The sequence below is a fragment of the Buceros rhinoceros genome, unplaced genomic scaffold (genome assembly GCF_000710305.1).
Source record: "Buceros rhinoceros silvestris isolate BGI_N320 unplaced genomic scaffold, ASM71030v1 scaffold12907, whole genome shotgun sequence".
Taxonomy (NCBI): Eukaryota; Metazoa; Chordata; class Aves; order Bucerotiformes; family Bucerotidae; genus Buceros; species Buceros rhinoceros.
In genome coordinates, this window is record NW_010424104.1 from 16,669 (window position 1) to 31,906 (window position 15,238).

Genomic DNA, 15,238 nt, shown 5'->3' on the forward strand with positions numbered 1-15,238 from the left:
TATATATTAAAAAAAAAAAAAAAAAGTACGTCACCCGTGGCTGAAGGTAAATTGCCAAGCAATCTGAAAATTGCTTTTTTTTTTTTCCATATTGACTCTGGAGTCAAATGTAGGCTTTAAATAAAAGAATGCCTACCAGACCTCAGATGATAGCAGCAGTACTGACCTTCACAGAACTTCCAGCTTATAAACAGTCAAACAGTGTGGCATAAACAAAAAAAGCAGTGCTGGAACTGTTGACAGAGAACTTAACTGGACTTTTTAAGAGTGATTCACAGTCCGCTTGTGTCTCTGTTCCCTGCTATCACTTGTGAATAGTGATCTCATGTTATTTTCATTCTGCAAATAAATTCTGAATTGATAGAAGACTCGTATTATGCATCCTTTAATTACACACATATGTATATGTTTATGTAACTTGTTAATGTGTTTGTGGATCGGATCCTGTATCTCCCATTCCTGCATAGTTGTTCCATTGACAGCTGACTTTAACCTGAGGGGGATTCTTCATGCATTTAAGCATGTGAGAATGTAAAATGTCCTGGTACATTGATTTTTCCATTTTTATTCCAGTACTAAAGATTAAAAATACATGGTTTGGCTACCTGCGGAAGTGAGGGTTGAGAATCTCACACTACACGTATGCATTTTTGGTCTGTTTGTCCCACCAAGTAACTTTTTAATGTGTTGACAAATCTGGGTTGAAATCAGTCAAATAAGTGAAAATAAGCTGCTAGGGAAGAGAGGTTTAAATTCCAAGACCAGGAAGAGAGGATAGCTTCTGGAGCTCCTATCTTAATAGGCAGTAGAGAATCTGCTCGAGCGAGAGCCCTTAGAAATCACAGGAAGAAGGTCAACCATGTTCTTAAGTCATGCAAGGAGAAGGCAAATTTATACAAAACAACCGCATTTGAGAGTTCTTGATACACATTTGAGAGTCCTTGTTCACTAAGGAGTTAGAGGAAAAAAGACATTTCACTAGACCTATTGTTGCTCAGGCACTACCACGTTCAGAACTATTCCCAAGGCAATTTTATATGCATAGGCCTGCTAGCTTTGAAGTAGTAGAAGGTGCCAAAACATTTATTTTGTGTGAAATAGAAGTGTTAAAAATAAGTCATAGAAGGCATGACCCCATGAGAGTGAGAGCAGTGGCCCTGTAATTTTGACACCAGAACTGCTTTCACCATGAATTGAATTCCTTGCAGATGGAAATAAGCAAAACTGGAGACAAAAGCCTACTGATGGAAGCAGGCATGGTTTCCAAAATTGTCACTGTGGTGTGACTCTGTAATCAGCGCTTACTCTGATCGTGTGACTTCAGCAGCACTTCATATGTGGTATGGCTGCACAATCAGGCCTTACCTTGAAGGTTAGCCAGCTATAGAGATACTTCCTTAAGCTGTAGTTTGAAGTAACGGGCTGGTGAAGAACTGTGAATTCTATGAGAGAGCCTGTTTGGAAGATTGGATGCCTCTGCCTTATGAAATGGATTTCGTTATTTTACAGGCATTTTTAACTGCCATAGGAGACAGGAACCGTAGGGCTGTCCTTGCATTGGAACACATGTTTGCACCAGTGCTGGATGGGGCTGTATCGACTCTGCTTGGAGTGTTAATGCTTGCAGGATCAGAGTTTGATTTTATTGTCAGGTAAAGCATTTGTTTGTGTCTTGACTTTCTTTTTAAAATACAAATAAGAATTCTTTTAATTTTTAGTCACTTTAGCGTATCTGTCATTTTATTACTATGCATGGCGTGTCAAGCATGCTTACATCATGGTCCTGCTTTCCCTCTGTTTTATTAACTCCTTGTTACATGCTAGACTCGGTAATGTTTCCATTGCTGGTATTAAAATCTGTTCCAGGAAAATCTGACACCCAGCATGAAAGAACACAAAAATAGCCCTCTTCAGCAAAGTTTGCTAATTCTGGGTTTGAGTCAGTTCAAAGAATCTAGTATTGTCCAGTATTAGCTGGGTTTGACCTTTAATCTTTAGATCCTCCAGACTTCTCGTATGCACAAGAATTTGCATGCAAAGGACATGTGAACCCACAAACATGCAGCAACAGTGCTGCAAGTGACTGTCTCTGGGCCTCCTCCTATCGTTATGTGAGGTTTACAGCAGTGTGTGATAGGGAGAGGAAAAAAAAACCTTGTTTGGAAGCTGGAGAGTCACGAGTACGAACACAGAACTTCATATTAACATTGTGTAAAGCAAAGCCTGAAGGCCCTTCTGTTTAGAACTGCAGGCAGGCTGTTTCTTGGAGCTGGAGAGTCACAAGTACGAACACAGAACTTCATATTAACATCGTGTAAAGCAAAGCCTGAAGGCCCCTCTGTTTAGAACTGCAGGCAGGCTGTTTCTTGTGAATTTAATTAAGAATGTGAATTCATCAAGTATGAGAGGAAAGCAAGTTTTTCGTTGAGGGGAATATGAGAAGTGCAGTGAAACAGATCCTATTCTATTCCAAACAACCTGTGGAGCTCTGCAAAATGGCTAATCTTAGAAGTAACACAGGTTCTTTGTGGCAAACTACAGCGTGGAAAAAAAAATAACCCAAGCCCTAAAATGGAATTGGGGTAGAAATAAAAATGCTCTGAAAGATGACTTAACTACTTAGGTCGACATAAGTTGGATAGATGACTAGACTTAGCTGACATCCATTTGACAACAATAACAACAAAATGTCAGATGCAGGAACTGAGAGAATGGCTGCTAAATCTCATCAAGATTTTTTGTTTATGTATGTAAGAGATTTGAAGAAAGCAGGCACTTTGGAGTTAGACTGCATGAAACCTACGTGAGGATTATTACTGTACATATATAACACGTCCTGAAATAGAATTTGTGCTTTTTCCCAAGTCGGTATTTTTTAGTTTCTTTTATTGGTATTGAAGAAATAAGGACCTGATCTTGAAAGGGTTTGAATATTTTGACGTATAGGGTACTTACAGATTTAACCTAAATTTATAGGCGTATATTTGGTGTGCTACATCCCTACTTAACAGATGAGATTTTGGCAAGAGTATTTTCATGTCATACCATATGGAAGTTTGAAGCAGCCCTTCGCACCAAATTTGGATTGGATGTTCTCTCAGTTTATAAACTGAGCTTTTCAACTTTTCAACTTACGCTATTTTACTTTTTTTTGCCATCAGTTTCTCATTTTCTAGCACAATCTGACTTTAGTTTGCCTTGTTTAAAAAATAAAATAAAGTAAACTATGGGAGCCTGAGCATTGTTATAGGGGGCGAAGAAGATCCCAAACTTCCGGAAAGCGATAGATTAGTCCAGCAATGTGGATGATTAAGTAAATTAACAGACATTGTATACACCAAGTGCTCAGAGCTATAATCCTCCTGTTTATCCTAGTGTTAGATGGATGAGATGCAAATGTTTTTAATGCCTGTTGCTGATCTCCATCCCAGTATAAAGTTCTGGACGTTTATGTTAGTAGAATAGATCGGCTTGCTGATTGTTGCTAATGCAGATCAGCAGTTCCTAAATGTTTACAATAGCGGGATGTTTGTAGTTTACAGGAGACTGATACATTTGATCAGATGTGGAAACAGGGAGTAAGTGAAGTTTGTTGCCAGCTAGACAATGTAATCAGTAGACCCATTAGCAGCAAACTTGCCATCTGTTCTTCTCCTTTGCCTTCTCCTGCAGGAATTTACCAAGTCCTTGAAATCATTAGTTACAATGCAGCTTTAAGTTTAGTCTGAGCCCCAGCTGTGCCGAATACCAACTGGCAAGGCTCTCCTTTTACTGACAGGTTTACCTTGGTATTCATGAAGGATCCCAGACCTTAGCCCTCAGTGGTGGGAAAGGACAACCACTTGTGCACTTTCCTCTTCTTCCATAGTACTTCAGCCTTTATGTTTGAATTGGCTGACGCAAAACAAGAGTATTCAGAGATGCTAAATTGTTCAACAAAAGATTAGCCTGCAATGCAGCTCTGCTATTGTGGAGTGCTCTTACTCAGTACAATGCTGAAGCTTACTATAGAATGGGGAGCATTTTCTTTGCAGAAAGTGGGCTCCTGTGCTATAAAAAGGTTGCAATTCGAGCTATTTGGTAAAACTGGAACTCACAGAATTCTAGGTGGAAAGTTGTGATTAATGAACAGCAAAGGAAACCCTTACCTGATACACTGGAGATTTAATTAGAGATTCTGCTGTAAGATGCAGAAGCATTTCACAGTGGATTAGCTGCTGAGAGAAGAGGGCTTCTTTTCCTTCTAGGCTAAATTGTTTAAATTCTACACCCTTCACTTCGTTTGTTTGCTTCTGCTGGGTTTTCACTAATGGGGGCCCCTTTTCATTGTATTTGTGCTTTCAATCCTTTCAGCTATTCACTGCACATTCCATATTTTTGTGTTTGTGTAACACATTCATAAATAACATTACATTCTTCCAGATTCTGGGAAATTAACAAATGTAATTTTTTTCTTTCCTTTATCAACTAACATTTTGGGTTGTGGAATGTAGCTTCTCTAATTCAAAAGGTAAAAACCCCTATGTCTATATATGGAAAGTGATTTTATTGATTTAGTACAATGTAATACTTTGGATTTAATTTAGTATACGTGTTATTTTAATATATGTACAAGTAATTTGTAGTCCCTTATTTCTAACAGTATTTGTGGTTATTCTCTCCCCCAAACCTGTTAAAATCTGCTTCAGGTATTTCTTTGCTGTTTTGGCAATCTTAACCATTCTGGGAGTTCTCAATGGATTGGTGCTGCTCCCTGTTCTTCTTTCATTCTTTGGACCATACCCTGAGGTCAGTAAAATTAATGGTGAATAAAAGAAATAATACTATGTCTGCACCCCTGCTCCCCTCAGATCACCCACCTTTTTTAGAAACCGTTTTTAAAATTCTCTTGGATTGTTTCAGTTTTTTAAGTTTTTTGCTTTAATTTCGGGGGGGGGGAGGGGAGGAGGCTTTAATCTTTATTAAAAGTGCTGTTTGTTATTTAATGGATATTCATCTACTTATAGTTTAAAGGGGTTTTTGTTAAAGTATTGTTTTAGACTTGCAATCAGACTTGATACAAGCGTAGGATTATTTATGCTTTTAAAAGCATAATGTGATATGCAAACTAGTTTGTAGAGCAAGGATTTACCACAACATTTTGCAAAAGACAGTTCATTTCATACGCATACCACCTTCTTTCCTGCCGCACTGCCTCTGTTGCTTTCGTCTAAATATTTAACTGAGCAGACCACCAGGAAGGCCTGTGTGGACCAACATACACCAGTGGTGGTCCACAGACCACACCTTGATAACCATCACTGGTCTGCCAGAAGATCCCCCCTGTCCTGTCACCCCTCCCTGCAGTATGCTCTTGGCTCATGCAACATTTTCGATGGGTTGAAGGCTTTGCTTAGATGCTGATGACCTTACAGTATAAAGCCCAAGTCCAGGAAAAAAGGATTCACAGACAACCATTTTGGTATTTGGTTGTTGATTATTCATTACCTACTCCACAGTTAACACGATTGCTCATTACACAGGGCTGTCTTTATCACGTGTTAGTACAATCGGTGTGCTGTGCTTCACGAGTCTATATATATGTATGTGTATGCGTGTGTGTATACAAGAATAAAACGCGTGTACTTCAGAAGTATTTATGTTTTAAAATGTCTACATCAGTGTGTAATCTCTTGCGTTCCTAACAGTGTACATGACCTGTCCCGTACTCAAGCAATATATGTGTGCGTGTTTTTACATTGTTATTACATTACATGTTACTACATGTTATTACATTGCTATTATGTGTGTGTCCATCTCTCTTTGCAAATAGACACTGAAGCATACTATACATACCCATTTGAGGTGGTTTTATGAAATCACTGTTAATGTATGCTGAAGGGGGAGGGAAGTCCAAGTAGTATTTTTACAAGTGCAAGTGCATGCACTTCCTGTGACAGTGATACCCAGAAGACTCTGTGTAAATCCTGTTTACATAAATATCCACAGATGGAGATCATGTCTTTTTTTTCTTCTATTAATTTTTTCAGTTCAGTATAAATGCTCATCAGAAGACTGGTGCTAAGGGTTCTGATGGTGTGGGAGGGTGGATTTGCCTGAAGATCATTTGTGTTGAGCACTAGTAATTAAAAGGGTAACGCTAACTGAATCTTACTGAATGCATTGTCATTATCAGGTTTCTCCAGCTGATGGACGGAACAGATTGCCCACACCGTCTCCTGAGCCACCTCCCGGCATCGTGAGGTTTGCACTGCCACCCGGCCACACAAATAATGGGTCAGACTCCTCTGATTCAGAGGACAGCTCTCAAACCACAGTGTCTGGCATCAGCGAAGAGCTTCATCAGTATGAGGCCACCCAAGGCCCTGGGGCACCAGTCCATCAAGTAATAGTGGAAGCCACTGAGAATCCCGTCTTTGCGAGATCCACTGTAAGTAGCTCACATATTGACTGGCAAGAGGGCAAGAAGAGTGGTTGGGGGTTTTTCATTTAAATCTATTTTTGTGGAAAGCTCTTTCATAGTTCTGACTGTTTATGCTTTGTCACTTTGTGCCAAAACTTGTAAGCCGGCAGTGAAGGCTTTCCTCATGCTCCCCTGTAGAGTCAAGTTGGGGGTAAAGTGATGGTACGAAAGCAGAGGACTTTGGCGTGTGTAACTGTGTACTGACACCAGCCACAAGAGAGAGCTCTTGGTCTGACTGATGACGGTTTTAAGAGAGGCAACAGGGAGAGATTGAAAGATCTAGACGTCTTCCACACAGCTGCTTGTGGATCTCCTTCTCATATACCTCTCTCTAACAGCACATTTTGGGGAGAAAGATTGATAGAGCCAGAAGAAAACAGTTTTGGGGTTGTACCAAATCTTGGGCCTGTTGCGTCTTGCTACTGAGTTGGCATAACTGTGATTTCAAAAGAAAGTGAAAAAGCTTTGTCTCCTACCCCTGCTGATACTGCATGCTGAGCTGCAATGCGGATCTGTTTTTGTTCAGCAGAGGCCTAGAAATAGGTACAAGCACAGCCACATTTGAAGTTGGTCACGGTTTATTGACTGATGTGGCCGCTGCGCTTCACGGTTTTTACAGAAATCAGAAAACAGATTCCTACAGTCTATACAAACTACCCTGCTAACATCCTGTGTACGTACCCTGCATGGAATAGAGCCTTTGCCAAATGCCTGCAATTCTGGATGTTGAAGGAGTTAAGACAAAGTGCTTGTCACCCATCCCTTTGAAAAGATGGGCCAGTATGTAGGAAGCTTGCAGTAACGTTTCCAGTGACATCTTGTGTTTTTCTGAAGGTATGCTTTGCAGGTTTTAATAACTTCAGACAAAAACTATCTGGAAAAATCAACAATTATCTGACTGCAGAACATGACCTTTGCAGAGTTAGAGCCAGGACAGCGTTATTGTAGTTGTTCTCAGCATAAAATATATGGAAGCGTAGTATTTGTTTGTCTCATAACTGCATCTCTCTTTCAGGTGGTTCAGCCCGAGACAAGGCATCAGTCGAGTCCCAGATCACAATCGAATCCAGAGTCCAGCACACAGCAGGGGGGGCGTCAGGGCAGACAACCCAAACGGGAAGCAAGGGAAGGGCTGCGACCACCTCCTTACCGCCCTCGCAGGGACGCTTTTGAAATTTCTACTGAAGGGCATTCAGGACCTAGCAATAGGGATCGCTTAGGCCACAGGGCTCGTTCTCATAACATAAGGAGCCCAGCGTTTGGTGCCGTGGGTGCCACAGGACCAGCCTACTGCCAGCCTATCACTACTGTGACTGCCTCAGCTTCAGTGACTGTTGCTGTCCACCCTGCGGTGCACAGCCACAGCTCTCGGGGAGGGAGCTTTCCATCCTATGAGGGATACCGTGAAGCTGACCATGGGCCATTTGAGGACCCCCATGTGCCTTTTAATGTGCGGTGTGAAAGAAGAAATTCTAAAGTAGAAGTTATAGAACTGCAAGACGTTGAATGTGAGGAAAGGATACCTGGCAACAGCTCACAGTAAGGTAAGTCCCTCTCTAGCTGCAGGCTTTGTTTGTGTCAGGCAGTGAGATGATCACAAGAAAGGGGAAAGATAAAAAATTTCTCTGAGGTACCTTTTCTTCAGGTACATTTACTTATTGGTGCCTGATCATGTTGAAGCTGCTGACTCTCAATATAAGACATTTTGCACTAGAGATCAGCTTGGATGAGGTAGTACTTTGCAACACTGAGAAGTTAGAGTGGTTCAGACATGAACGACTTTCAAAAGCCTTGCAAAGTGGGTAAGTACATTGTACATCCCAGCTTACCAGGTGAGGAAAATGAAGCAGAGATGATGTGCAACGTCTTCAAAGCTGTGCGACTGCAGGCATTTGCTGTTGATAGGTCCTGTCTTCTGATCCCTGAATCAGGCACGTTCCAAAACATCCTATGAATGACATTGCCTGGGAGAGTTGCCAGCTACTTTAAGAGTTGTGCTCTCCGGAATAAAACTCCGAGAAAGAACTGAAAGTCTGTCGTGAGGACTGAATCCCACTGGAAGATGGTGGGAAGGCCACACCACACCCAATGCAGTGCTGCATGGTGGGCTGTCCCCTGCGCTTCGGGAGGCGTTCAGAGACCCACCCGGCGAACTCACGTGCTGGAGGAGTCATTGGGCCGATCTCTCCCTTGCCAGGGGCAGCTGTGGTGGCTATCGCAGATTTGCATGGGGTAGAGCTGACCTATCAGAGTCTTCAATGTGAAACAACAGAGAGACCTAAGAACTTGTGAGCTTGACACAGGCTGTCAAGTCTCTGTTAGGCTGGCAAGAGAAGGTTACAGGAAACGGTGCTGTGAAGAACGGATAGGATATTTTAGTAGATGTTTGGGGGAGAATAAAGCTGTTCATTTTCTTGAAATTTTTCCATTAATTTTAGGCAGAATAGTTTGAAGGGGAGAAACCAATTGAGTTTTTACCCAGAAAGTTCTTTCGGGCTTGTGTCTGAAAAAACATTTCTCACTCTTTTAATTATGTTTTTCTCTTTCGTGGGAAAGAGGGAGTGTTAAAATAGTTACTTTGCTGTGGATTCCTGTTTTCTCTCTTTGATTTTCAGAGATTCTCAGTGACAGACACTAGTTTGACTAGAACAAGCCGTTTCGTTTCGGTTGTAGAACTGTTCCACAGGTACACACGCATGCACGCGCACACACACACACACAGAGGGTTTTGATGGAAGTTTTCTGGTGACTTATCTTCTGATTTATAAAACATTTCTCCCAACATCTCAAAGTGCAAACAGACCTGAATGACTTTAGCCTTGCAGTCTAGAAATAAGGCAAGTAACAGTATCCTCAGAATAAGGAAATACTTGGGCTCAGCTTTTTCAAGCTGAACTGCAGAGTAATCTGACAGTCTTAACTCTGTGCAGTATTAGACATAGTGTATTTCTCCTTGAAGTGTTCATTGGTTTTGACTGAGTTTGTCACAGGTATCTAAAGGTGGGGATTCAGAAATTAAAGCATCTGTATCTTTTTAATTGGGCTGGCATCAGTGTTCCTTTACCAGGAAATTCTTGACTGAGATGAAAGCAGAGCCCACGTTTCCTGACTGTTAACTGTGACCACAAGAATCGTGAAACGAGTTTTGGATTAGTTTGATTTGTTTGTTTTTCTTTAACTTTAATGAATGTTTGTTTTTATTCTGTCTTTATTTGTAAAGGGTAATAACTGAAGCAAAGAAGAGGCCAAAGATGGAAAACTGTATTTCCAGAACTGCTTGAAGAGAAGAACTGCTTGAAGTTGTAGAAAAGCACATGCTGCATCAGGACAACAGTTCACTGTTACTGTAACCTATTGTATTATATTGTTAAATATTTCTTTAAAGTATTTAAAAGATGTACACCTATGTAATATACAAAAGAACAATGTAAAGTAGTATAATCTGGAGTCGTTTGCCTCTGGGCAATAGAATGGGGACAATATTGTGTGCGCTTTGTACTTTCTGTATGTTGATCTCTGTGCCACAACTAAGGTTAATCTAATTCTAAATTTCAGCATAAGTTGCTGCTGCTTAAATATTGTATAATTTACTTGTATAATTCTATGCAAATATTGCTTATGTCATAGGATTTTGTTTTTTTAAAAGGTACATACCTGTTTAAAATATTTTAAATTTGCATATCACAACCCTGTGGTAGTATGAAATGTTACTGCTAACTTTCAAACACGCTATGCGTGCTAAGTTTTAAAATAAGCAGATATGAAGAAACGCAAGTTAATGTGGGAGGCTTACATCGATTTAGCTACGTGCAGGTTTTGTTTTGCTGTGTGTATCCACGTGTGCATCTGGAAGTGTGCATGCTGTAGTGTGTGTGTTCCTGGTGTGCTGTAGTTTCTCTTTTACTGTATGGTGACACTCAGTAGGCTTATAAACCCCGTGACGATGATGTGAGTCTGGCTTTCCCTGTTAGTAGGCACTAGTGAAAACTGTGTTGGTGTTTACCAACATACACCGTAGACTGGCATCATCAAAAGGCCCAGCTAAAATAAAAGACAGGGGGTCAAGGTTTGGGGTTGTGGTTCGGCTTCCCACACTCTTAATGACTTGGTTTGCATGACTTTGGTCAAGTCACTTAACTGCCCCAAGCCTCAGTTTCTCATTCTGTAAAATGGGTATAATTACATTTACCTACCTCCCAGGAATGTTGTGAGGCTTAATTACTGTTTGTGTAGTGCTTTGTTTTTCTTTTGGCAAAAGGTGCCAGGTAAGTGCAAACACTATAACCATTATTTTTTCACTTCCAGAGGTGCTGGATATTGAGAGGTGCTGGTGGTTATAGAAATTCAATGAGCATATGCCTTATTTTGATATTGATACTCTTAACTATGAGTGGCATTAGAAGCTGGATGATTGAGGTGTTTGATGGTGAGCCACAGCTCAACTGTGTCCTTACAGCATTGAAAACAGTATCTTTGGTCACCTTATTCTCATGGCAGGAGGGAAGTTAATAGTAAGTGATAAAAAATCAAATGAAAGGATAAAAAAAGAGTGTATTTTCACTTTTAAAATATAAATGGCTTTCTGATGGGTCCAGGACTGTAATGACATGTAAGGCCTGGGGTGTTCTTTTCTCTATTGTTTGTCTTTTCCCATGCTGCATTGGCACTTTTAATTAAAACAGCTAAATGGGGATCTCTTTGCCAAACTAATTTAGCTTTTTGTATTATTATTTTTAAACTAAAGGGGGATTGCTGCAGGTGAAGGGTCTGAAAAAACACTACAATCTGTGTTCCCATTGGAAACAAACCCTAAGAATGGAGAACCTTGATTTAAAATAGTAGAACAAAAATTTTTGTTACCTCCGTTTTCTTGTTTCTTCATCCTTTTTTCGGTCCTTCTCTAAGCTGTTTTTTGGAGCAGGTAGATGTTCCATTGTGTATTCGGAGCCAAACACGCACAACCAGTATTCAGTGTCTAAACACAGCAGTGGTGGGGCTTTTCTTTAAGTACGATGCCTGAACAGCAGCGGCCAATTCATTGATGGGAAAGTGTTTTTTCTCCAGTGGCTTCAGGGAGTCTTATCTTTGCCCACAGATCTTGCCAGCGTAATGAATGGGGATAATGAGAATGCACAAATTTCCATGCCTTGTTTGCTCACTTGAAAACGCTTTGATATGAGGCACTTGTTTACAGATCTTCAATGTGAAGGCTTGAAGAGCAGGTGGCGAGAGCCTGGTGTCCAGCTAGGTCCAGTGCACGCTAAGCGTTAATGTCGCAGCTGCCTACTGGTCCAGTTCACTGTCTGACGTGGAAACTCTTAATGACAAAACGACCAGGGGCCCCAATTTGACAGTAGCAGCATAGTGACCTTGGATCACACCGAATCTGCCACATAACTGTATGATGCTAATTGGAAGCTGCCTTCAACCACCCAGTGCGTGCGCTCCCGTGTCAGAGGTCGGCAGGGCTCCCACTGACACCACCTCTACTGTGCTGCAGGCTGCCTCGCTCCCTCCTCTTCCCTGGGAGGGAAGGGGGCCGGGATGAGCCGCGTTGACTCCCACCTGCCCCTGCCCAAGTCCTCCTGCGTGCGGTGTGTGGGTGAGCTGTCTGCTGCTTCATGCACAATGTAGACCTTCTTTTCTGATAGTCACATTGTCAAGGGGAGAACTCAGTGGCTGGCAACATTTATTTTGTTTTGGTTTTGTTTTCTAACATTTTTAATCATGGGTGATATTTATATTTTTGTATCATAAGAATGTTTTCTTACAGTATTTTCATGCCAGTTTATAACAAACAAGATGCAGGGATTTTATTTCTATTGGAAACACTATTACAACTATGTTTTTACTGTTTAATGGATTTTTATTTGTATAGAGTGCTTACTAATGTTAAATAGGAAAGAGTATATAACATTTACATTAAGGACTTGTCATAGCTTTTAGCATAAGGAGTTAAAAGGAAAAAAATATTCAAACTGGGTCTCATTGCCTGCCTGTTTGGGTAGGAGTGGGTTTGTGTCACTGCAGTTACAAAGATAAAATTATGCCATATAATTTATTTATATGAAAATTTATTTTTGTAGTGTACATAGTAGTCATCAAGTCTTTTGACAGAAGTATATTTTTAAAGAGTTTATATGTAATGATGATACCATTATGTTTTGGAACACTGCTGAGATATGGTTACGGTGCACACTTTTCCTTGTAAACCCCCTGAGAGAAAAGGAAGGGTTGAACAGTGTTAAGAGAGACAGAGAGTGTGAATATTCATACAATTCTGAACTGTGTTTTAGTTACCATTTGCGATCTAGTGTGGTTCTCATTGAATGGAAATTGTACAAACTCTCTAAATATTAATGTTCAAACACTGATAGAAATTCTAACATGAATAAAAAATATTATAACTTACTGGATACGGATTTGGTTGTTTATAGAATGCTTCTTTACTGGTCAGCTGTGCCGGTACCACCACGCAGTCATTCTGATTTGGAGCTTGAATTTGGGATGTTTGAGAGGTTCAGATTTTTGCCCATTTTGGACCAGGAGGCAAGTCTGAAGTCCTGTCTGAATGGTAACACGCTGGTGCTTGTCTGTTGATTCTGTTACCCGCGTTATGTCTTGCGGGGGCGGTTTAGGACTGGATCATACCTTTCTTACTCTGAAGGATTTTGTGTAGGCTTTGAACCCTTGGGTAAAGCAGTTTGTGTAAAGGTTATTTCTCCTTCGGCATGGGAGGGAATTCTTTGTGTTTTTACATCTCTGTGGTTGCTCCCTAAATTGGGTTAGAGCAATAGCCAATTTTTCCTACTTTGTGGCGCAAAAAAAAAATAAGCATGGAGTTCTGAAAGCTACAGCACTCCGTAAGAAGGGAGGCTTTTGACAAAACGCCTTCTGGAAAGTCTGCTAGTGACTGCAAGCCAGGGTGCAGGTTCCTACATCCTGCTTGGGAAGGAGGAGAGGAGAGGAAGGTAGCAACATCTGTCCGAAGTCAGTTGCACCATTAAAGCCCAGTGTGGTTTGCCCTGTGAAAATATTCCACCGAGTATCCGCTGAGGTGCCACAGAGCCAGCAAACCTTTGCTTTGTCCTGTAACCCTTAGGTGATTTTTTCATGAGTCTTACCAATTCCTCAGAAACAAAAAGCCCAAACGTGTCTGGGGTTAATTCAGCCTCTGCTTTTCATGGTTAGAGGAAATAGAAATACAACTCCGAATTTGTATGTTTTCTGGAAGTTTAACCAGAAAAGAGAATAATACAGTTAAAAGACTGCAAAACTCCTACAGTTGTGTTTTGGGGTTTTGGGGTTTTTTTTTGGGGGGGGGGATGGGGGGACTTGGTTTTTTTGCTACTCAAAATACTCTCCCTCAGATCCTGAGGACTAACCAGGTGAGGCAGGTTGCAGATGTGGCCTCGGTGGGTCACAGCCTGTGAGAACAGTGGCCACTAAAGCTGTGCATTAGCTCAACTCACTGACTTTGCCTTTTGTGTCCCAACCATTCATGGGAACACCCATTCTCAGGACTGGAAACCATGCGAATAAATCAGTACATTCTGCCAGTCAGAACACGGGTTTTCCCTTTTAAAATTCCACTGTGCATCGAGCGTGGATCTTTACATGTCCTGTTGTGTCTAGATTTCTTATAAATGACTCTTCTTGCTGTCCGTCCCGTTAACCCCAGGTAAGACCTTAATCAGATTTTTGTCAGAGATTGGCTGTATTTATTCAGCCCTTGAGTAAATGTGGCCAAATTTTTGTTGGCGTAATGCATGTGTTTAACAGCTTCAGGAATGCTGCATGCTGCTAACCTGCAGCAGCACTGATGTATGAACAGGTGTTTAACTTTTGTTAACTTGCGCTCCCAACGAGCGTCTGAGACACCGACTGTTTGTATCCGAAAACCATCGTTGCCAAATTGTGATTAATTTTAATGGCTGCGGCAAGTAATGAGAACAAGGACTACTTCCCTACTCCATTTAATAATTCTTGCCCTTTTTGTTGCAGACACGTTGAACCTTCCTGCTAGGACAGGGTGCCTGCCAGTAAGCTGCGCTACCCAGCCTAAGTGTCTTAAAATAATACCTGTGCAGTTTAACTTTACCTGTGAAAAACAAAAAGAATGAAGCAGTACTGCTTTCTCTGACAGAAGAAAAACGTTTAATGTTATCCTGGCATGTTTGGTACTGCCGCAACCGTTCTGCCTCTCTGGATGCTAGGTAATCTCTGCCTCAGGTGTTTGGTTGTCTGCAGTGGCATCCGGGCTGCTTACCACCCTAGAACAGCTTTCCTTAGTTTCGTTTGTCACTGCATGCGTCACTCGTGTTCATGCTGCCACGGCAGGAACCTGCTTGCCGCTGACGCAGGGTAAAGCTGCAGCGGAGGAAATTGTATCTCCCTTGGTTTCGTGAAGATGCTGTAACTCGGCTTGCCGTAAGAAGCACGGAACACAAAGCGGCATTCATTTTAATTTGTTTTGCTGATCAGAACATCCTCCCAAGCTCTTCTCCAGGCTTATCTCAAGCTGCCAGTAAGGAGTTGCTGGGTTTTTCGAGTTAGCTAGTTTGACCTCACATTCACATGGTGGAGATACACTTCGGCACAACAGAGCACAAAAAACCCTGTGGCTTTTCTGTCTGGTCGTTCCATCCCTTCAGCTCAAATCTTTGCAGAGGGACAGACTTTGCAGGTCCCCAGCTGCCTGCAGGCACCGCAGCCTTGTGAAACCTGCTGGGGAGCGAGGCTGTGTGCCAGGGCAGCAGCGAGGGGGCAGGCATG

At 41.5% G+C, this 15,238-nt stretch overlaps 1 protein-coding gene across 1 annotated transcript in view; it reads left to right on the forward strand.

Moving 5' to 3' along the window:
- Positions 1–9,826, forward strand: part of PTCH1 (patched 1) — a 26,309-nt gene extending 16,483 nt beyond the window's left edge. Inside the window, exons 7-11 of the mRNA XM_010140671.1 lie at positions 1,510–1,652; positions 4,689–4,788; positions 6,176–6,430; positions 7,479–8,007; positions 9,684–9,826. Coding sequence (XP_010138973.1) covers positions 1,510–1,652; positions 4,689–4,788; positions 6,176–6,430; positions 7,479–8,006 — 1,026 coding nt within the window. The 3' untranslated portion in view covers position 8,007; positions 9,684–9,826. The remainder of the gene's footprint in view (positions 1–1,509; positions 1,653–4,688; positions 4,789–6,175; positions 6,431–7,478; positions 8,008–9,683) is intronic.
- The last annotated feature ends 5,412 nt before the right edge of the window (positions 9,827–15,238 follow it).